This window comes from Myodes glareolus, chromosome 4, assembly GCF_982192425.1.
Source record: "Myodes glareolus chromosome 4, mMyoGla1.1, whole genome shotgun sequence".
NCBI lineage: Eukaryota > Metazoa > Chordata > Mammalia > Rodentia > Cricetidae > Myodes > Myodes glareolus.
This window is the reverse complement of record NC_142029.1, coordinates 59,824,449-59,849,190: the sequence shown is the minus strand read 5'-3', so window position 1 is coordinate 59,849,190 and position 24,742 is coordinate 59,824,449. Positions and strand designations below refer to the sequence as shown.

At 38.8% G+C, this 24,742-nt stretch overlaps 1 protein-coding gene across 3 annotated transcripts in view; it reads left to right on the top strand.

The window, feature by feature from the left end:
* The window catches only part of Ppp2r3a (protein phosphatase 2 regulatory subunit B''alpha), a 147,363-nt gene that overhangs the window by 70,240 nt on the left and 52,381 nt on the right, over positions 1–24,742 (top strand). For all 3 annotated transcript variants that reach the window (XM_085689626.2, XM_085689625.2, XM_048417414.3), the window contains 2 exons: positions 7,179–7,282; positions 17,569–17,671. In XM_085689626.2, the coding sequence (XP_085545752.2) occupies positions 7,179–7,282; positions 17,569–17,671 (207 nt within the window). The remainder of the gene's footprint in view (positions 1–7,178; positions 7,283–17,568; positions 17,672–24,742) is intronic.

Sequence of the window (24,742 nt, the reverse complement as noted above, 5' to 3'; positions counted from 1 at the left end):
ACTATGGTGGTTTGAATGAGATGTCCCCCATAGTCTTAGGCATTTGAATATACTTAGTCTCCAATTGATGAAGCTGTTTAGAAGGTTTAGAGATATGATCTTGTTGGAGGAAGTATGTCATTAGAGGTAAGCCTCAAGAGTATAAACCCTTGCATCATTCCTAGTTCACTCTCTCTGCTTCTTGCTTGAGGTTCAAGATATACATTCTCTGCTTCCTACCCTAGCTACCATGCCTCCACTCTACCATCGTGGACCCTTATTCCTCTGGAACCATAAGCCTAAATAAATTTTTTCTGTGAGTTGTCATGGACATGGTGTTTTATATCACAGCAATATAAAAATAACTAATACAAAAACCTATCCTAGCGATGAGTACCTCACAGCCACGGGCCTGCAGCTTATGCTGTTCTAAACAAAGATTCCTGGGATTTCCCTATTCTTCTGAATATTCCCAACCCCTTAAGTGAGGAACCTGTTACCCTGTTCCTCATAGCCTCCTGATGGCCCTTGCACCCTAGTACTTCAATAGCACTGTCCTGCTCCATAACTAACTGTCCTGCTATCCCTCCACAGATGCAATGAGAGGAAAGTAGAATGCCTACTGAGCCCATATTAGTCAAAGGACATGAAGACATATTATAGTGATGGCAGGGAAGGATCCTTTGGTGGTAGGAACCTAAGGAAGGACTTTACCAGGTATACAAAGTGAAGATCAATTCATACATGGTATCATGGAAAGTTGCCCGTGCTGAAGCCAACACTGGAGGAATTTTAAAAACAAGACTATTCTTTTCCTAAGCATTTAGTTAACTATTTACTGTTTATATGACATAGTAGCCATTTTACGTGTGTGTGTGTGTGTGTGTGTGTGTGTGTGTGTGTGTGTGTGTGTGTGTATAGAGAGAGATTAATTTGATGGTAACCCAAAATTTTGTTCTTAGAAGCCAAATCTTTGTATTAATTGTTCCTAGACACTAACTGTCAGCTTAGATAGCAAGATATACTGTCCATTCTGTTAAAGAGTTAAGGCTACAATTGCATATAAAATGAGGGTATGTGTATATTTTTACTTCAAAAATTATTTTGAGCAAGACATGATAGCACATGCCTGTGATCCCACCATTCAGGAAGTTTGAGTGAGACAATCTTGACTTCATATCCAATGTGAGCTACAAAGCAAAACCTTGTCTCAAAAATGAAGGTTATTTTCATTTGTTTTACTTACATATTTTTTGTTCATTGAGACAGATATAGGCCAAGCTGGATTTGAACTTGTTTTATTTTTTATGCTTTATCAGCTAATTTTATTTAATTTTGCCTCTTCGTTCTTTAGTATTTATTTTATTTATTTGTTTGGTGTATGTGTGTGTGCACCCACAAAAACTGGAAGAAGTGGGGCATCAGTCCACCAGAGCTGGAGTTACAGTGGGTTTTAAGCAGCTGATGTGGGCACTGGGAACCAAACAGGTTCTCCGAAAGAGCAGTTTGTTTGCTTAGCCACAGAGCCAGCTCTCCAGCCCTGCCTCTTTCTTCTCAAACCACTTATTTAAAAAAAAAAAAATTGTATCTTCCAGCTACCTAATTTTACTTAACTTAGCTTTTACTTGGCTCCAGTTTCTTAGCACTTAACTAAATTACCTTTATTTCAACATTCTTTACTAAGTGTCTTCTTTTGCCATGAGGCAGTCAACTCTGTCTCTAGCACTTACTGCCCATTGTCTTGCAGCAGGGTAATGTAGAAAAGGGAGAAGAGAGGCTGCCATTAAGGAACAGGGAGGGAGGAGAGTGTCGAACAGTAAACGAATGTTTATGAATTCTTGCATTTTATAAAAACATTTGGAAGACCAGCTTGTGTTTGTAAGCCCCTCTTGGTGGCGCTTAAGTGTAGCTATAAAGACAGGAGTCAGTTTTTTAAGTGCTTAAAAAAAAAACATGTTTATGAAATCAGCATCTGTTGGTATAGTTTAGCCATCTCATCTTAGACCTCACACAGCCACAGAGAAGTTAATGTCCACTAATGTCTGGTTAAATTGTTAGTGTGTACTTTATAATTTTTTCACATACCTTCAAGTGACAATGGGGGAAAAGTGAGGAGAAAATAAAGCTAATAGGGTAGTGTAGGCATGGAAACTGAGCAACAGGAAGAAGCGTTTGTCAGAGACAAGACACCCAGTATAACATTGAAGAAAAGAATAAAACTCTCATCTGAATCATGCAGAGCCCTCCAGCTTCTCTCTTCTGGAGGGTATAGCACCATCTGGACTAATTGTGTGACTTATAGAGGAGCACCTTTGTACTTACATCTCTCTTCTACAAAGTAGCATAAAAATAAAGACACCTACTCTCTTATGCATGGGAAATCATGTGAATGCCCAATGAAATAATAGCCTTGAAATCACTTTAAAATACTGAAAGAACATGACAAATATCAAATAATCCCTGTGTATATAAGAACCACCTTGCTTTAAATTCTTTTTGTTTTGGGGCCATTCTTAGATTAAATTATGGTTGTTAGTCAAGTTTTCTTTACTCAGATGACTTTAATTACCACATTATTACTCTTGCTTCTTCTAAAGCTGTTTCCTAAATATATTTTCTATATCACTTGTCACCCATTTTCTTCCTTAAAAAAATGAGTCTTCATACTGATTAATTCTCTCCTGTGTTACTAAAAATCCCATTAGGTGCTCTCAGATTTATGTCACTTACTTTCCAGGTTCTTACTGATCGACTGACTTTCTTTACCCTAATTCATTTACTTTCAACAAATGCAGCCAACCATGTGTTTCCTTAAAATATCATAGTACAGGTCCAGAGCCTGGCCATCATTACATTATCCATTTTTTCCCTTTGACAGTTGTCTACTAGGACCTAATACCCTCCTGCACTAACACTTGGGTACTCAGGTACTATGAGAAAAGGATGACCTTTTCTAATCTATTTCAAAGCATTTTCATTGTTAAATTTTATCTTTGGGGTTTTGCCTTTGAATCATAATGAGTTCATGTCTTAGTAACTTATTCTATTCCTTACGAACTGACATATCTGCACTTTAACAGCAATTGTAGGGAGGAAAACTCTTTCCTTTCCCTCCTCAATTTGCAGACCTGTGCTTTAACAGCAGTCATCTGGAGAAAAGATACTTTTCTTTCTCCCTTTATTTACAGACAGGACTGTTTGATGCCTTTCTGTCTCATTATTTTCAGCTAGTAAATTGGGTTTTTGTCTACTCTGTATTTTTTACTTAAAATTATTTTTCATGCAATATATTTTAATGTTTTCCCTCCTTCAACTCCTCCCAAGTACCACCTCCAACTTTATATGTGTGCACTCTCTCTTTGAAATAAATACGAGCATACACACATACACAACAAAAACCAAAACAAACAACCAAAAGACCAATAAGACAAAAAAATGATAAAAAAGGAAACAAAAATCCCACCACAAAAACAATGGAGTTCATTTAGTTCATTTTGTGTTGACCAACTACTCCTGGGTATAGGACTTGCCGTGGAGTGTGGTTAATATACCCAGTGACATTGGAGAAAACTGGTTTTCCATTGCCAACAGGTATCAGTTGCAAATAGTTTCTTAGTTAGGGGTGGGATCATGTGTCTACTTCCCCTCTCATTGCTGCGACCCCATCTTGCTTGATCATGTGCAGGTCTTGTGTGTGCTGCCACAGTCTCTGTGAGTTCAGATGTGCATCAGTTCTGTTGTGTCTAGAGACCCTGTTCCCTTGAAGTCATCCATCACCTCTATCTCTTAAAATCTTTCTGCTCTCTCCCCTACATAGATCCCTGAGCCTTGAGGAGTGCTTTGATGAAGACATCCCCTTTAGCACTGAGTGCTCCAAAGTCTCTCACTCTCTGCACATTGTCTACTAGTATTAATTCCCATCTACTGCAAGAAACTTCCTTGATGAGGGTTGAGTGATACACTGATCTGTGGGTACAGCAATATGTCATTAGGAATCATTTTATTGATATGTTCCTTTAGCAGAATAGCAGTAGTAGGTTTGGGAGAAAAGATCTTGATCCAAGGGAATGAAAGTTGTTTAGTAATAGAAGTTGCCCTACAATACTGTTGATTATGCAATATGTGGTATCTATATTAGACCTTCCAAGGCTCAAGGAACATCAAGGAGAAAGGGCAGAAAGAATGTAAGAGTCTGGTGATGGGAGAGGACAATAAACACTATCTTCTAGGCATGACGTGGCCCTTGCACTGGAGATGGGAAGGGTTCATGGTGCCTATGTAACCCTAGAGCACTCTAGGCTTTTAACAGATGCTGGAGGCAGGGAACGCATTTCTCTTATATGTTGCAGGGGATATATCTTTCATCTAAAAGTGTAGTTTAAGTAAAGTTTTTGTTTATTTTTAGTTTGTATGTCTTACCTATATGTCAAATAATCTACTATTATTATGCCAAGACTTATGTGACATTTTATACCCATTAGTATTTGTTTACAAAATGGTGATCACCAACCTTTGGTGCATATATATTTAGAACTGTTGTATCTTCTTACTATTTTTTCTCTTTTTTAATATGTACTGGACATCTTTATCTCTTCTAACTTGCTTTGAAGTTGATGGTGCACCAAATGACTGCATGTTATATACACATATATATACAAGACCAAATACACACTGTTCATGTGAGGAAAAAAAGTTGCCCTACAAAAGGTGATAAGTGTGCATCTCCTGGGAGGACTTCAGCTGAAGTTGGTAACTCTCCTGATTCTTGAGCTCTTCTAATTCTGAAAAATTCATGATTGATTCCCATGGTTGGAATTTTAAATTCTTTGGCAAGCCCCTTGTGTTTTGACATTTTTTATATCCTGTTGCTGTAACAAAATACTCTGACAAAAAACAACTTGGGTAAGAAAGGGTTTGTTTGGCTTAAACTTCCAAGTCACAGTTCATCATTGAACTATTCAGAGCAGGAATTCAAAGCAAGCACTTAGAGGCAAGAACCATGAAGAATACTACTTTCTGTCTCCTTGTGTGGTCAGTGTTCATCTAGCTTCCTTAATCCAAGGTCACTTGCCTAAGGATAGTGCCACCCTCAGTAGGCTGGGCCCTCCTTCATCAATTAATAATCAAGATAATCTCCCACAGACATGCGCACTGATCACTATGATTTAAGCAATTCTTTAATCAAGGCTTTTATCTCACATGATTCAAGACTGTGTCAGGTTAACAATTAAACCTAACTTTGTATCTGTGGCTCCCCCACAGCCAATAACCTGTCACTAAGACTACCTAGGAGCATTTCCTTAGAACCCATTGTGCATGAGAAGAGGAACTGGGACTAGGTGAGGTGGATTTGTCAGTTTGCCTACCCAAAGTATCTTAATTTTTAAGTTTTGTATCACAACAATCATAATTTCTGTAATAGACAAGAATCTTGTGGCTGCTAAGCTATACTATTTCTCATTCTTGACCTTTGTAGAAGCTTTCAGCCTCTGGACTTAAGCAGTGTTAAATTCTGGTTGTAAGATACTCTAGCCTGCAACATATCACTGAATTTCTTGGCAGAGTTGATTCTGCTGATCAGGCTGGCTAGTTATGTATCAACTACCCTTATTCGCTGCTCAGTGTGTGTCTCTTCTGGTTTCATTCTCAGTCAAAGGGGATGACCTTCCCAATATAGAAGGGCTATTCAAGTAACCATTGCTTTATTAGAACCACCACACTAGTTCTCAAAAACCTTAAGTTCTATTTGCTTATAGAATAAAGTTTATTGTTCCTACAGGCAAGTGCCTTGTTTCTGCCTGTTCTGTTTTTAACCTCCCTTGGCTTGAACCCTGCTTTCCACATCTTCATCTCTAGCATGAACCAGCAGCAGTCTTGGGATCTCCCAGGACAGACAGTGTCCAGCTAGGTATTCTTCAGGCTCCTGTGTAGAATTCCATACCTAAGCCCAAGGGAGATAGACATCTAGTAAACTTCCAAAGGAAAGTCTTCCTTTTGCAGAACAATGCTGTGCAGTGAAAGTATCTTTATCTTTTAACAAGGTGTGCCCCCCTTCACAAAATCCTATACTGGAAACAAGCTTTCTGTATGTGTACAAAAATAGGAAGATTTGAAGTCTTTCTCTACTAATATTTATGTGTTCTTGATTATTGGAAATAAATTTTCCCTCTAAGGAAAAATTGGTAATTTAGTAAGAACTCTTTCTTACAAGAATAAATGGATAGTATTGAAGGATACTTTTTAATTAAAAAGCAGAACATTTTATTAGGAGAAATAAGCTGGTGCTTTTTAGGGTCTTGAAGTTTTATTCTAAGTTCTTACTAAGATTTTTATAATGCATAGTTACTTGCATTATAGTTACCCTCCAACATAAATGAATGATAGCATTCTGTTTCTTACCTTTCATCTTTTACTTGAATTATAATCACTTTAAATAGATTTGATGACTGTTTCTTGCACAGCCTAGAATTTTCAGAAGAGGAAACTATCAAATCGTGTGTGTGTGTGTGTGTGTCTGTGTGTGTGTGTCTGTGTGTCTATGTGTGTGTCTGTATCACACATACATTTAGGTACAGGTGCCCTCAGAAGTCAGACGTATCAGATAACCTTGGAGCTTGAGTTATAGACAGTTGTGAGCCACCTTTAAAGGTGCTGGGAGTCGCTCTCTAGACCCATGCTAGAGCATTGTACTTCCGTAGCCAATTAGCCATCTCTACAGTTCCTTTTCTAGTTTAGTTTTCTGTTTGTTGTTTTGTAAACCTGGCATTTCATAACAATATGCAAGGAGAAATAAGGAAGTTGGTACTAGACTGTTTTAATAGCAAATGACCTGGTAATAAAAGTGACTACATTTTCTGTTCAAGAAATGAAGGGCATATACAACCAGAAGTTTAGTCATTTCTTTCTAAAAGGTAGAAAAATATATTATGTAAAAGTGGCAGGAAGAGATGCTGTTTTTCTTCAGCTGCTGTTGGGAGCAGTAATTGATTGAGAAAAAGATAAACAGCTTTCCACTTTCTTCACTGAACATGCAGCCCTCTGTTGTTCTTCTGCTCTCCCTTCTGCTGCTCCCTCCCCTCTCTCTCTCATTGACCCCAATAGCCCTTCCATCCACTGTTGCATGACAGCTAAAAGTCCATGTCTCTTCTCTTGGCCTGTCATCCCTTCTCTTAGTTTACTCTGTATGTTTTTGTTTGCAGGTCTGTGACTGTCCACTCTATTGGAAAGCCCCCATGTTCAGGGCTGCAGGAGGAGAGAAGACTGGATTTGTGACAGCACAGTCATTCATTGCCATGTGGAAAAAGTAAGTATGTGAGCAGTCAATCTGAGACTAGCAAAGAATTGTGTGGTCCTTATAAAAGGTATTTATCTTAATATCTTATTCATTTTCCTTGTGTCTTATAGTTCAGAAAGGAAAATTCTGATTCATTACTAATTATACCCACAAACCTTTACCACAAACCTTTGTTGTTGTTGAGTTTTTTTGCCTTTAAATAATGACAGATGTGGTGACAAATTCCTTTAATATCAGCACTGTGGAGGCAGAGGCAAACAGATCTGTGAGTTTGAAGCCAGCCTAGTCTGCATAGCTAGTTCTAGGCTAGCCAGGGCTACCTGGTAAGAGCCTATCTCAAGAGTGGGGGGGTAAGAGGGCTAGAGAAATGACTCAGCAATGACTGCTTCTTTAGATGACCTTGGTTTGATTTCCAGCACTTGGTGACTCACAGTCACAGCAGTCTGTTCCTTGGTATCCAGAGCCCTTTTCTGGCCTCCTCAGGCACCAGGCATGCATGTGGTACATACAGACAAAAATCCCATACACGTAATTTTTTTAAAAAATGCATTTTTAAACAGTAAATCAAATATGCAGAGATACTTTTTAAGTAGCTACTAATTTGACAGTTTCTTTCTTGGTTTTACCTATAAAAGTAGAGACTTGGGATTTGAATCCAATAGCAATAATAAAAGTAAATAAAGACTCTCCTTTATGGGCAGAACTATGTGTGTCACAAGAAAAACACATCTGGAGAAGTGGTTCTGTAGTTAAGAGTACAAATAGAAGGACTTGAGTTCAAATCCTAGGATCCACATAAAAAGACAGGCATGGCTGTGTGAACCTGTAACCCAAACATTATGAGATACAGAAACAGGCAGATCCGAGGACTCATTGGCTATCCAGCCTTGAAGAAACTTAAAGCTTCAGGTTCAATGACAGGTCCTATTTTTTAAAAAGAAAAAAAATAAAGTGAAGAGGTAAAGAGGTAGAAAACTAATGTCCTTTAGACACCACAGCACACATGCACATGTACCTGCACATCCCTGTCAATGCACCATTTACACACATACACATACACCAGAATAAAGGTAAAAAAAGAAAAATATAGTTATAGTCTTAAATAATCCAGTGGAAAATTATATCTGGTTGATTTATGAAAATCACTAAATTCTTACAGATATTAATCATCACTTTTTTGAGAACTGCAGTCAAGGAACAAAAGACTAGATTACTTATAAAATATTCTTGACTTTTAATATTCTGATAAATAATCTCAAATTCAAACCCAACTTTTTCTTTAAATCCCCTCCTTGGATGCTATTTGTAGATGGAAGCTTCTGTCTTGTCAGACTTTACAGCCATTCAGTCCCAAGGAAACACACAGAGGCTTATATTAATTATAAACCATTTGGCCTCTTATCTCAGGCTTATTATTAACTAGCTCTTACAACTTAAATTAATCCATAATTCTTACCTATGTTTAGCCACATGGCTTGGTATCTTTTCTCAGTGAGGCATCTGAGATCTCATCTTTCTTCCTCTGCGTCTGACTAGAGACTGATTCTTTGCATTTCTTCTTCCCAGAATTCTCTTAGTCTGTTCACCCCATCTATACTTTTTGCCTAGCTACTGGCCAATCAGCATTTTATTAAATTACTACAAGTGACAAATCTTTACAATGTACAAGAGCATTATCCCATATCATTTACCCTTTTTTCTTTTCAAAACAAGAACTTTGAATTTAATCTCCTTTGTTAAGCTTTTTTCTGACTACTATCTACAACAACTTGTAACCAGCACCCTAAACAAAGATAAATATCCATAATCCATTTTTTTGAGAATGTGGCCATAGTTTTCTAGGCTACTTCCTACTGGTTGGGGCACTGATAATCTTATGGGAATCAAAAGAAAATTTAGGATTATGATGAAGTCCTGACTGGAGTATTCTGTGGGCTGGATCATCTCAGCCAGTAGTCTTGAGGCTATTCTGGATGCAGAATTCAGAGCAAACTACAACAGAGGTGCTCTGAAACGTTGGATCATCTGGGCCATCCATTCCCACTGGAGATTTTTCAGGGAGTTTCCTTGATCAAACCTTATTTTTCTTAATCCAGAATGAATCCACAGTCTCTCACTTCCTGTGGAAACAAAAGCAAAACTTCTTCTTCAAAGTAACATATCTTTTGACATAAATTTTGAAGTCAAGGCATTTTCAAAATATATAGCTTGGAATAATTCAGCAACTTTTATAATCAAACTTTTGATTTGATTATAGTAGCTTTTAGCAGCTGTTGCTCCATCCTCAACAGTCAAACAATTCAAAAACAACACAGGATCCAGATTCTCTGGGTATTTTCCATCTTTATGTGGCTTTTTTTTTTACTCTATTTCTTTTATTTTTAATTTATGGTTCTTTGAGACAGGATTTCTCTGTGTATCTTTGACTGCCCTGGATCTCACTCTGCAAACCAGGTTGGCCTCGAACTCACAGAGATTCGCCTCCTTCTGCTTCCCAAGAGCTGGGATTAAAGGCGTGCACCCCCATCCCCAGATACTCTATTTCTTTTTTTTTTAAGGACTTTCTCTATCCTTTTTCTTTTCTCTCCCAAGCCTACATGTTTTTTTAAAGACACTGTAAACCATTTTAGGTTTTTATCCATCTGAATCTTTCTTTACTGTTTATCTCTATATTTTTCTGAGCATAGAGTCTTTAATCTGCTCAGCAGCCTGGTTAGGATTAAAGTTGCCGTTTTGCTCAGCAGCCTGGTTAGGATTAAAGTTGCCGTTTTGGCGACTGGCTCCGCCCCATTCCTTGACCTCCTGAGAGTCTAGCTTCATGGTGTAAATATTGGCCGGAACCATGTTTATTGTCTGTTGTCACAACTCTGTGGAGTTTCTAGGTCAATGCCACCACCAAGAAGCGTGCTGCTGCCTGCTCATAAACACCATTTGTTTGGTGGCCTGGCCTCTTAAAAGAGCCACGTGGTGTTTGCTGCTAAAGCTGAGTCAGGAAGCCTCTCTTAATGGAGCCCTGCCGCTCTACTCACCACCAGCAAACAGAGCCTACTGGAGTAAAGACGGTTACTGAGAAGTTGCACTTGACTCTGTTCTCATCTGTCTAGAATCCTTTTTTATAAAGCTTTCTCAGACAGTATGTGGAAATTTTTGCCCTACGTTTGGGCACCAGCTATTAGATATTGTTTTGTTTTGTGGCAACATCTCATGTAGCCCAGACTGGGTTCACTAGGTAACCAGTGATGACTTAGACCTTCTGACCTTCCTGCTTCCATTTCCCAAATTCTGGGATTATGCACTGGGTGTATGCAGTGCTGAGGACTAAACCTAAGGTTTTGTGCTTGCTAGGCAAACACTGTAATCTAAGTTCTAGCCCCAGGTGTCATTCCTTAAATCACCAACATATAGGACAGTGCTTCTAATGCTTCTCCAGCCTTCCTAATGCTGTAACCCTTTAATATGGTTCCTCGTGTTGTGGTGACCCCCAACCATGGAATTATTTCATTACTACTTCATAACTGTAATTTTACTACTGTTAAATTTGCAACCATTAAATTACAGGTTGAGAATCACTGATTTAGGAGATCAGGGCCAATGTCTTAATTAGGGCCACTGCAATGAAACACCATGACCAAAAAGCAAGTAGGGGAGGAAAGGGTTTATTTGGCTTATACTTCCATATTCCTATTCATCATTAAAGGAAGTCAGGACAAGAAGTTAAACAGAGCAGGAACCTGGAGGCAGGAGCTGATGCAGATACCATGGAGGAGTGCTGCTACTGGCTTGCTTCCCATAGCTTGCTCAGCTAGCTTTCTTATAGAACCCAAGACCACCAGCCCCAGGGGTGACACCACCACCATGGACTGGGCCTTCACCTACTGATCACTAATTGAGAAAATACTTCACAGCTATATCTTATAGAGGCATCTTCTCTATTGAGGTTCCCTCCTGTTAGATAACTCTAGTTTGTGTGTAAAGTTGACATAATGTAGCACAAATCATAAAAACTCAGAGACAGATATTGGAATTCAACCTGAAGATCAGAAAAGCAAAGCAGCCAAGCCAGTCAGAGATCTTACCTCTCAGCAATTCTCAGACTGAAAGCAAGCGAGTTCCTGTCTCATCCTGCCTTATATTCCTCTCTAGTCCTGGGATTAAAGGCATGTAACTCCCTAGTACTGGAATTAAAGGTGTGAGTCACCACCGCCTGGATCTGTTTCTGCATTGATCTTGTGTAGCTTTGGATGGCCTTGAGTTCACAAAGATCCATCTGCCTCTGTCTCCCAAATCCTGAAATTAAAGATGTGTGACACCACTGGTTGGCCTTTAGTGGCTTAGTTTGACCTTCTAGTCTTCAGGCAAGCTTTATTTATAAAACATAAATAAAATATCACTATAACATAAGACTAGTCAGCACAGCCAGTCTTTCCTTTTTACTGATAACCCTTCTTTATACAAGTCCTCACCCTTTCTGGCCTAAATTCCCTTCCTCCTAGAAATGGAGCTGCTGTTCACTTACTGTTTAAAATACATGCATAATATGAGTAGAATTAAACATAGAAGTTCCTTGTAATCCCTTCATACTATCTGTGGTGGTTTGAAAGAAAATGGCCCCCAAAGGGAGTGGCACTATTAAGAGGTGTGGCCTTATTGGAATAAGTGTAGTCTTGTTGAAGGAAGTGTGTCATTGTGGAGGCAGGCTTTGAGGTCTCATATATGCTAAAGCCACATCCATTATCTCAGTTCACTTCCCGTTTTTTGTGGGATCAAAATGTAGCTCCTTCTCTACTCTCAGTTCCTTCTCCAACACTATGTCTGCCTGCATGCTATCATATCCCACCATGATGATAATGGACTAAATCTCTAAAATTGTAAGCTATCCAATTAAATGTTTTTTCCTTTATAAGAGTTGCCATGGTCTTGGTGTCTATTCACAGCAATAGAAACCCTTACTAACTCACAACGCAAAGACTCTTAGTTGTACGATGTTTGAAAACAAAATGAGTGATTATTAAATGCATTATGCATTCCTAGTCTTAAAAATCTAACAGTAAATCACATCTTTCTTCATTATATTAGGACTGAAATGATAAGGGTAAGACACTTACAGTTAGTAAATTTCTTCAAAAAAGTACACCCAAGTCAAAGGATACAGTTGCTTCATGCTGTCCCAGTGGGGATTAGCATTGTTTTCTTGGATTTATTGAGTTGTCCAAATACCAAGGAATATAAAAGCCCTAAGACAATATACCACCTGGATGACACTACAAAGTCACCACCTCTCCTATAGCAGAAAAAATAGCCTGATAAAAAATAAGGAATATCCCTTTTTAAATGTGTTTAGGTAGAGGTAAAAGTAAGAGACTTCCTTGTAAGCTAGAAATAGCACAAAGAAAGAAGGAAAAAAAGTACTAATGAGCAAACATACACTAACAAAGAAAAATCATTTGTCCATGCGTGTTTCATTATTATTATTGTCGTTGCTAAGAAAAATATTTTGAAAGTTTTAAACATTGTAGGTTGACACTTTTTTCCTGCCTGCCAGTTCCCAAATAACCAACTCAGAGGCTGAATATGAATTATAAATGCTCAGCCAATAACTCGGGCTTGTTACTAGCTAACTCTTACACTTAAATTAATCCATAATTCTTATCTATACTTGGTAATATAATATCTCTTACCACATGACTTGGTACCTTTTTTAGTACAGCATTTTCATCTTCCTTCTCTGGGTTTGCCAGCAACTCTCTAACTCTGGCCTTCCCAAAATTCTCCTAGACTAGTTCTGGAGCTCAATCTCTTCCTGCCCAGCTATTGGTCATTTGACTTTTTATTAGCTGAATGAAAGTAATACATACTCATAGTATACAAAAAGATTGTTCCACAGCAATACATGAGTACTATATTTATATCATTTCTACCCCTCCTCCCAACTTCTGTGTCCCTCTCTGTGGTATTTTTGCATTCTAGAACATGGAGCAAGAAAAGATCTAAGGCCTGAATAGTAGGAACCTTCCACCATGGTCTACATAGCAAGTTCCAGGCCCATCCAGGGCTATATAGTGAGACATTGTCTCAAGAACAAAGAAACTTAGTGAGGAATTCATCTTGATCTTTCCATTTTCCAATAGCAAAATCAAAATTTGAACTGAGAGGGATAATTTTGTTTTTTAATTGGTATATAATAACAGTAGTAGGATTTAAGAACTTAAAATTTCTAGATGGCCTGGCTTCTCTTCAATGATCTTCCCTTATCCAGGAAGCTGCCTAGCCCTGAAAAGTCTTCATCTGGAACCTGAACTGGGAGCTAAAAGAGTAAATAAGTGACACAGCCTTTATCTGAGGCATCTTTAGTCACTGAAATTATTTTTTTCTCTTGTTTTTTTTTCTTTTTTTTAATTTCTCCATTCAAAAATTGGCAAAAAGATCACCCTAGCAGTCTAGGAAAACAGCAAGGTGTGAGCATTATTAAGAGAAAGCTGTGGACAAGCTGGGGGGTGAAAATAAATAGGGGATAGTCTAGTAAAAGAGACATTAGACCTAAACATAGGAAATAGATCTGCTGATATTTTTAATATTCTAGGACAGTATGGGAACCTGAGGCTGACTGTAGTAAAGGACAGCTTGTGTCCAGTTTGATTTGCATGCTTACTGTGAGAATCACAGTCAGTTTTTAGTTAAGACTGTCTCTGAGAGAGCGGACAGTTGTTCCACCGGGTAGAGCAGCACTGCAGCATGGCCACCGCAGCCATATCTCTTTATCGAAATGAATCGCCGTCTCTGGGGAAAAACAACTTCTGCAAAAAGTCAATGAACAAGAAGTCACGATGGGCAAGTCTGCAGGAAATTGCTCAGAGTTCCATCTCTGCTGTGGTTACCAAATGGTTTGGGTGCCCTCTAGTGGGAGTTCCTCTTAAAATGCCATTGAAAAGCCAGATTCTGTATGAGAATGTAAGGAGACTAAGTGAATGATGGTTTGAGTCTCATCCCTAGGAAAGGAGCTTTAGTTTTTAACTTTTTTGCAAACTTCACCCTTCATATAAAGCAATTTGAGTTGCAAATACAGTTTATTAAAACGTTTAAGCCATAATGGCTCATGCCTATAATCACGGTACTTTGGAGAAAGATTGGTCTAAGTTCTTGTCTAGCCTGGGCTACAGTGTAAGATACTGTTTTTTTAAAGTCCATAAATATTCAAGCACAAAGAATAATTGGCAGGTGCTAATATAAAATTCAAACATTTTGGCATATAAATATGCTTCCTGACTTGTTCCAATAATAAGCTCTGTATAGAATTTTTAGAACTAAAATTAAGTACAGAAGTCATGAACATAAGGAAATCATTTCCCTCCTGTTAGAATGCCTGTGGCTAGTTTTAGAATGAGCACCTTAAAAATTTTTCCCCTTTTTCTCTTCCCCTCTTATCCCTATATTGCTACCCATTTTACATCTACACTCGGATAGCTCTTGCCCTTAGAGCCAGGGCAATTTTTAGGAGGAAGCCATAGCTCACATCCTCTTTTATGTGCCTAGAACTCCAGCTTTGGGGAAGAACTCCTCTGGAATCAAACCAATATGGTTCTAGCTTTACTCTACTCTCTCCTATGGTTCATCAGTGTGTCATTTGTCACTGATAAAACACTGGCCCTTAAAGCATTATAGTCAGTGTAGAATGGCTGTGCTATTCTTCAGCTTATATGGCTTTTTAAAAATTTTCATTTTTAAAATCTAGTGCCTTATGGAGTTTATCAGCTAGAACATTAACAAAAAATTGTAAATCACCTTTTCTATCATGCGTTTGATTTAAAAAATGAAAGAATCCTGATGTGACTTTGGTCTTTTTAGACTATTCTTCATCTGGTGCATTGCTTCTGTGTTTGTGTAGCCATACAGTCCTTTTCTTAAAGTATATAAAAATGTTCCTCTTTAAAAACTTCACCACTTTTTCTTTCTATTATTCCATCAATTTTCTAATCCTATGAGGTGATTTTCATTAGCACCCAGTGTACTAATCTTCCCTTGTTATGTGTGTTTATTTAACTTCTGGAGTCAGTCAGTAATGATAAGGACAGTAAGAATAAATACAAATCTCTGACTTAGCTCAAAACAAACAAAATCAGTATGGTATTTGTTAGCTCACTAACATTTTGAGAGTTTTCTGGGTATAAGTCACTGAACCATGCTCTTTCTATATATAAAAAGACTATAACTACCCTCTCTTTAGTTGTCAAAGAAAAATTTTAAAGCTAACAATACAGCAGCACATTTAAGAATAGTGAGTAGAAAGATCAGAAAGGAGTTCAGTTGTAAAGAGATTTTTAAAAGAGGTAGTTATTTAGCTAGGTCTTAAAGAAGAACAGAACAGCATGAGAGTGATGTAAAGGCCAGATTGCATATGACTCAGGCCAACTGCCTGGAGTGGAAGTTGGATTTAGCCAGTAGTAAGGTAGGTAATTAGGCATCCTCTATCATAATGAGGGCCTTAAATGCCCAGTGTAGATATTTAAGCTCGTGCATTTAAATGGTAGAGTACTGTACATTTTTTAGTAAGGTGCTTGTATAACTAGATTGTTTTAGAATTGTTGCACTGAAAGGTTAGGTGAACACTGAAGCCTGTTGGAACCCTCCCTAGCAGTCTCACCCTGGGTCTGTAATTCCCAGAGTTTATAAAGCACAGTGGAAATAGGAAGAAGCAGTTGTCCAGAACATTTCCAGGAAAATTTCTTCAGGACTCCAGTCTTCCTGGGATTCTGTATTCCAGACACCTAGCAGTCTCGACTAGAACCTTGGCGAGCATAATGAACTTCACCTTTCTTCTCACCCGTGTGCCTACAGAGCACCATAACTTCTCATTTCTACCAGACATGTCCCTTTCTGTCTCCCATTTCCACTGTCCATGCTCAGACTTCTACAGCCTCACACTTGATGTTTTTGAAAACCATATCTGACTATCTCACTGTCTGAGCTAGAATTCTATGGAGCAAATTCTTGACCTAATACAAAAGAGGCCTTCTTAGATTTTATTTGCACTTATCCCCTCCTCATACTAACTCTGAACTTTCTGTTGCCCAAATGCTAAATGAATCTCACACCAGGCATCTGTGTGTGCTGCCCTCCTTATTGTAACCCCCTTCTTTCCTACTTCACTCTGCAGGAAATCTCACAGGCCTCCTCTGTCCTTTCATGATACCTTGTACTCATTACTTAATATCATGACTGCTCCTCAGTAGTATGATTCCACTGGTTACCAAAAACTGGACTATACACTTCTCATAGGGAATAAAATTCTGTCTTATTTCCTTTTACCCAAGCTCATTCAAGGCCAGAAGCAATACCTGACATACATTCGCCATTCAATAAATGACTAATGAAGGAAAATAAAAAAAAATGGAGTTAATTATTGGATATTGATAATTAGAAATAGAAAAAATGGTACTATAATACACACACACACACTCAGGAAGAGGACTAGTAGTTTGGAAAGCTTTTAGACTTTGCTTTTTCAGTATTTTGACATTTCTGTCAGAGTATATGGAAATACCCAGCAAATAGTTGGAGGGGAAGAATTCTAGAAACTTAGAAGACTTAACAGAGGACTGGTTTTCTAAAGCTGTTCTTTTAAGTCGAAGTTTAAAAGCCCCCCTTTGGGCTGGCCATGGATATTTCAGCCTAACAAGAATTTCCTGTTTCTATAGTGCATAGTAGTCTACCTGCGATATTTCTCTCTTTCTAGCTCAGAAATTCTTGTTCTAGATGTCCTGTGCTAAACCGAATGGGCCTTCCCCACTAAGTATACTTAGTAACATATTTTATCTATATTAGTTCATTTTACACTATGGTCTCAACTCAAAAACATTGTAGAAAGTTAGTTTACCATCCTGTAACTGAGATTTTATTAAGATGCTACTTTGACAAAAATTGGAAGCATAAAAGCCATTGAAAAGGGAACATTTGGATAGAGGATAATTTATGGAAGAGGACTTGCACAAAGCTTACCCTTTAATTCCAGTACTGGAAATAAAAAGACAGTGAGTAGTTGATTCTGTTTGTTTGTTTGTTTTCAAGACAAGGTTTCACTGTGTGGCCTGGCTGTTCTGGAACTCCAGGCTGGCCTTGAATTCAGAGATTCACCTGCCTCTGCCTCCTGAATGCTGGGATTGAAGGTGTGTGCACACTCAGCCAAGCATTTGACTCTTAAGCTAAGTACACTCAAATCAAACTAAAATTACCAGCCTGTCAATGTGTAGGCATTGTATGTTCTGAGTAACAGACCCTCCTAATCAGTGCTTCTTTTGTAGGTTGCTAAATAACCATCATGATGATGCCTCCAAGTTCATCTGGCTCCTAGCAAAACCCAGCTGCAGCTATCTGGAACAGGAGGATTTTATTCCTTTACTTCAGGTGATTTTTTTTTTTGAGTTTATTTTTGGAGTTTGAAAGTGGGGGATTGTTTCTTTGACTGGTTGACTAGTTGGTTCTGGAGTTGTTTGTCAGTTTGTTAGTGACAGGATCTTACTGTATAGTCCAGGCTAACATCAAACTTTTAATCTCAAAAGCTAGGATTAAGCTACACATCACCATGACTGGTAAGACATTTTTTCTTTGTTATTTTAAGGTGCAACTATAGTAATATGTCAATAGAGCTACATATATCTAGAGGCCAGATTACTAAGAATGGTTTTTATAGTTGTTTTAGTAGTGAAATCTTTTGTTAAACGAAATCTAAAACAGAACCCATAGTATAAGATAGACAAAACAGGCTGCTTCCACTGCATTCAGCCTTCTCCCTAGTCATTCACAGAAACCAGTGAAACAGTTATGAAACCTTAGAAATGGAAAAGATAGCTTGGAAGGGACTGGACAGATGGCTCAGAGGGTAAGAGCTCTGGCTGCTCTTCCAGAGGTCCTGAGTTCAATTCCCAACACCCACATGGTAGTTCACAGCTATTAATAATGAGATCTGGTGCCCTCTTCTGGCATACAGGTAGAACACTGTATACATAATAAATAAATAAATCTTTAAAAAAGAAAGATAGCTTTGAAAATACTAATATCAGCCGTAATAAGAACCTATGAGGAACTGATAGCTGCTGGAAGAGAGAAAATCAGTTTTCTTAATAGCATGACACTGAGTTTATTAACCATACTCCAGGGCAAGCCTCATGCTCAGAAATAGTTGGCCAACATTAAAATGAACTCCATAGTGATAGTGGTGGCGGTGGTAGTGTATGCGTCTGTGTGTATGTTCTGGTTTTTTGTTTGGTTGGTTGGTTTTTGGTTTTTAGAGACAGGATTTCTCTGTGTAACAGCCCTAACTGCCCTGATACTAGCTCTTGTAGACCATGCTTGCCTCGAACTCACAGAGATCCACCTGCCTCTGCCTCCCAAGTGCTGGGATTAAAGGCGTGCGCCACCACCACCTGACTTGGTTTTGTTGTTGTTGTTGTTGTTGTTTTAAGAGTGAGAAAAACATGAAGTTGGGAATCCAGGAGGAGCTAAAGGACGGAAAGGTTATGATCATAAAATTAAAAATAAAGAATCTAGTGAGAAGCAAGAAATCAAAACAACTATAATAAACTCTGGAGTCTTCACTCAAGGCATCTTGACTCTTTGATTAGAGCACATATCCAAAATGGTGCTCTGGATTTTCCACTAAGATCTATTTGTACATAAGATTAGAATAGGAAGAAGCTGTACATGGTGGCGAATGCCAATGCCTTCCTGTAATCCTGGCTCTAAGAGCCTGAACGAGAGAATGTAACCTGTGCTACATAACATACCCAGATCTGTCTCAAGAAATCATTAAATGAATGAATAATGAAATAAGAGAATGGAAACTTGAATCAAGCATGCTAAAGTCTGCAAAGACAGTTGCCACCAGCCCATAAAGGTAGACAGGAACAGAGTGGGGAGAAATGTATTTGTAGTGGAGGAAAAAAAAAAAAAGAAAGCCTGCCTGTGTGAGCACTGCAGCCTAGGAATAATTTAGGTTAAGGGCAATGGGCCCTACTACTATCACCAGATTTCAGGGAGATTAGTAATTTATATTATTTGCATAGGCTCTGTATTACTCTTCTAAAGTACCCGCTCATGTGAAACAATTTTCACTAATGGAGCAAATAAATGAAACAATAGTACACTTCTCATTTTTTCTTTTCTGTTTCTAAGATGTTAAAATCTGTTGTTTACAAATGTGCTTTCTACATGTAGGAAGGATATAGTTCAGATCTTTAAGAATAAATCTCAGAACTATAAGTATGTTTGGGATAGAGCATTGGCCCAATGGTTAAGAGCACTGTTGCTCTTGCAGAGGACCTGGGTTTGATTCTCAGCACCCACATGATAACTTCAACATCCTCTTCTGGCCTCTGTGAGCACCGGGCATGTGGTGCACAGACAAAACATCATAACAGCCGGGCAGTGGTGGCACACGCCTTTAATCCCAGCACTCGGGAGACAGAGGCAGGCAGATCTCTGTGAGTTCGAGGCCAGCCTGGTCTACAAGAGCTAGTTCCAGGACAGGCTCCAAAGCTACAGAGAAACCCTGTCTCGAAAAACAAAAACAAAAAAATCATAACACATAAAATAATAAAGAAATCTAAAAACAATTTTAAGAAGTTTTTTTTCTTTCACTTTTTGAAGTTTTTTAACATTATTAGCCCTTATATACCAGTCTGGAAGAAAATGTTAACTGAGGTTCCTTCAGCATGGAGCTGTACCACAGGTTGAATTTGAGGGTTATTACTGAAGTAGCAGTGATCCATGACCATATTCTTCAAATCCAGAGAGTCTTTGCTTCTTCTTTACAATAAATCACTCCCAGAATCTAAGAGAGAGAGAAAGTGTGTGTGTGTGTGTGTGTGTGTGTGTGTGTGTGTGTGTGTGCATTCTGAGTGTACACTCTGTACTCATAGAAGCCAGAGGGTGACACCCTGCTCTTCACTCTCCACTTGATTCTCGCGGAACCTGGAACTCAGCATCAGTGACCCTCCTGTCTTTGTCACCCATAGTGCTGGGGAAGATATTCAGCAAGGATCCAAAATTTTAGATAGGAGTATGTTCAAGAGATTATTGTGAAATTCAGTGAATATAATAAATAACAATGTGTATTCTTTTTGTTTTGTTTTGTTTTGAGATAATATCTCACTGTATAGTCCTAACTGTTCTGAAATTCATTCTGTAGACCAGACTGACCTTGAACTCAGGAATCCTCCTGCCTGTGCCTCCCAGGTACTTGGATTTGGTGTGTGCCACCATACCTGACTATAATGTATATTCTTGAAAATTCCTGAGAATAGATTTGTAATGTTCTCACGACACATGAAAAAATGAGTATTATGACTGCTCAGGATTCTGAGAAAAAGTGATCATTGGGTGCTCATCTCTAAATAGGACATTTATACCACACTATGTGAAGCTCAGAAAACATCACAGGCAAGGGAGAAGAAAAAATTAAGAGCTGGAAGACTGAGAGAAGGACTGTGAAGGGCTGTCATTTCATGACACAGTCCTTGCAAATATGGTCTCACAGCATCTAGCGTTGTTTGCACTGGGTATACACAAGACTGTGCCTGTCACCAGCAATGGTTCAGGGAGGGAGCTTATGGGGCTATAACCTCTGCCCTAGTTTGCTTCTCATTGATAAAGCTCTAACCAAAATCAACTTGAAAAGGAAAGGGTTTATTGGGACTTACATGTCCCAATCACAGTCCATCACTGAGGAAAGTCAAGGAAGGAATTATGGAGGAAAGCTGCTTATTGGCTTGCTCTCCATGGCTTCTTCATTTTGCTATCTTATACCATTCAAGATCACCTGACCAGCAGTGCTACCTCTCACACTGAGTTGGGCCCTCCCACATTAATCATTAACCAAGAAAATGCTCCACAATCGTGCCTACAGGCCAATCTGATGGAGGCAGTTTCTCAATTGAAATCCCTCTTCCTACAAATGTCTAGATTTGTATTGACAGAAACTAACCTGCATACTTTACCTGCTGAATTACTGGCTTCTAAAGAAGGGACAGTCATTTCATTTGGTAGTGTAACTGATGATGAGCCTACCAGACACTTTCAAATAGTTCCAAGCCTGTGATCACTCACAGAACCATGGTTGAAATAAGTGGATAACAAAACAAAAAGATACAAAAGTGAGAAAGGGTCTTGGAAGATGATGGTAGAATGATCTTGAACTCTTGATTCTTCTGCCTTCTTCCCAAGTACTGGGATCATAGACATGCACCACCAAGGATGGGCTATGAGATGCTAGACATTGAATCCAGGACTTCATACATCCTAGGCACTCTACAAACTAAGCTATATAACCCACCCAATTCTTCAAAGTTTTTACTATGAAAAGTGTTTTATTGTTTTGGTTGTTTTTGTTTTGTTTTGTTTTTGAGGCAGGGTCTCCTTAAGTATCTCTGACTGGCCTGAAACTCACTATGTAGGCCTCAAACTCAAGGAGATCTGCTAGTCGCTGCATCCTGAGTGCTAGAATTCTTTAATCCATGATGTGCCATCATGCCCAGCTGCAATGTGTTTTTTGAGAAATGATTTTACAGTCTTATAGCTAAGACTGACTTCAAACTCACTGTGGAGCTTAGACTGTTTTGAACTCACAGTCCTTCTGCTGAAACTCCTAAGTGCTAGAATTAGAGGGGTATATCACACTGCCTAGTCTTGTTAACAGAGATTTTGAACATACACAAATTGAGGGGGAAAAAATCTACCTGTCAACCTAGCCCCAATATTGATCAAGAGCTAAAGAGACAGAGAATAGAAAATCAATAGCATTTTTGCTAAATCAAAATCTTTTTTTGTTTTGTTTTTGTCTTTATTTTGAGCCAGTGCCCTGGCTGGCCTGGAACTCCCCATGTAGACCAGAATGCCCTCAAATTCACAGAGATCTGCCTTCCTCTGTCTCTGGAGTGGTAGGATTAAAGGCTTACATTGAAATCTTAGTGCTTGATAATATTAACAAAACAAACCAACAACTAATTTAATAAAAAAAATGGGGTTGTACATATACACAACAGAATATTTTTTACCTGTAAAAGAAATTATATCATGACATTTGCAGAAAATAAAAAAGGACTTGAGGTCATTAAGTGAAATAAGCCAGACTCAGACAAATCTTGTATGGTTTTTCTCATTAGGGTTCTAGGTTTAAACATGTGTGTGTGTGTGTGTGTGTGTGTGTGTGTGTGTGTGTGTGTGTGTGTTTGCTTGCACGTGCACACACACAAACGCATCAAACGCATGCATCACATGACATAAAGGAGTGTCATGAAAGTAGAAAGGAGGCTAGGAGGGAGCTTACAGGATTCAGAGAAAGAAAGGATAACAAAATATATGTGATAGAAGGGAAGGATTTTTTTGAGAGAAAGGAACCAGCAACCGTGGTATACTTGTAGTTCTGCTTCTTCCTTGGGATGGTCAGCTATCAATCCATGAGGATGGAAGGAGCAGACACAGAGATCAGGGTTCAGACGGTTGTGGATATAATAGAGATAGCCATCTGGGATGTGACTTCAGTGAATCAGCTCAACTTTATTCCAGAGTATAGGAAATATATAACAATGGGAAGCCACAGGACAAACCTGAATTTGCATTAAGTGGCAGACTACTATCATGTAGTAGCTGGATTAGTAGAAGCACAGCCCTATCAAAATGGCTGGAGCATTTGCCTGATTACCATGTGGTCAACAGGGCAAGAGCGTTTGCAGGGAATTGTGTAAAGGGTCATCCCTGAGATAAGTCAGGCATCCAGACCTAGAGAAAGCCTCCAGTTAATGCTAAGTAGAGAGCAGGAAGCCTCACTGGGAGAAAGGTAGAGTCTTCCATGTTGCCAAGCTTAAAGAAAGCTGCCAGACTATGGCAGACTGTAACCTCTGACCAACACGGCCTCCCAACATATACTAACTTTAAAAATTAATTTTAAAAGAAGTAAGTACACTTTAAAATTTTGTTTACTTATTTTATGTGTATGAGTGTTTTGTCTCTATGTCTGTCCACCACATGTGTGCCTGGTGCCCATGGAGGTTAGAAGAGGGTGTTAGGTCCCTGGGACTAAAATTACAAATGGTTGTGAGCCACCGTGTGGGTGTTGGGAATTGAACCCAGATCATCTAGAAAAACAGCTAATGCTCTTAACCATTGGATCATTCTCTGTCCCCAAATACATTTCCAAAAAGACAAAATGAATAAAATGCTAATATTATCAAATAGCAAATGCCTACATTGAAACAGAAGAAAACTTAAAGTCACAAAAGACTATTTTATAGTCATGTGTGTCATTGTGATAGTGGGCTTGGAACAGAGTAGCTAATGGTCTGCCGAGCAACATGACCAAGTTCTGTCCTAATTACTGGAATACATGCCTCACCCATGACTTCATCTGCGAGAAAGACACACTGGGTGGTAGGTAGAACACAAATAGAATGTAAAGTGCAACTGTCTGACATGTAAGACCAAACTCAGAGTCGGACTGATACCAATGACTACAATCCAACAAGGAAAGATATCTGCCAAGTATTCTTCCTTCTCCCTGCAGGGACATGATCCCACCTCTCTCCAGTTTCCTCATTTTATCTTCACCTTGGTATCATGCCAGCACTTCAATATGAGAAGCCTTCAGATGATGTCAGTGATAGGCCCTTCTCTTGGTAATAAACTACTTCTCTAAAAGGAACCAATGCTAGGTGCTTCGTAGGAGAAATTGATCAAATCTTCAGACTAGGTAGTCTAATGTTTTCTAAATCATTACAGTATTGAAATGGATACTCTATAGGTTATTTCTGAAGCGAACATCACTGATACCTAAGTCAGGTAACCACAGTACAAAGAAAACTACAAATAAATGCAATTTCATGATTAGTGATAAAAATGCTACCAAATAAAATATGCCATGACCCAGTGACATTTATCCCAGAAGATCTGGGGTTAGAAGGATGACTCAGTGACAAAAAGCACTGGCTGAGGACCTAGATTCTGCTTCTTTCTGCAGTAGATGGCAATTATACAAAGATCCACAGCTGGTCAGTCTGCAGAGGATAAAAGACCATGGAATGCTCAGCTTTAAGTGGGACAAGGATCATTACAGAAGAGGGGCACAATGATTGTAAGAGCCAAAGGTACTAGACATCTGCTGAAAACAGAGTTTGCTAGATATGACAGGGACATGGCACGTGTGTGTTTATAGTAGCGGTGACTGGATGCACAAGACCTGTACAAAATCAAGTAGACAAAAATCTCAGCATGGGTCAAGGAGGAGCTCATGAAGTCCTTACTGAGGAGCTGTTGGCAATTGATGGCTGCTAAAGGAGGGGAAATCAGTTTTCTTCAGGGATGTGGCCCTTGAGAAACTACCCATGCTCCAATAAATGGTCCTGCACTCATGCACATGCATGCAGCACTAAGTGGAACCTGGTGAGTTTTAAAAATGAAGGCATGAAATGACGAATGATGAGTAAT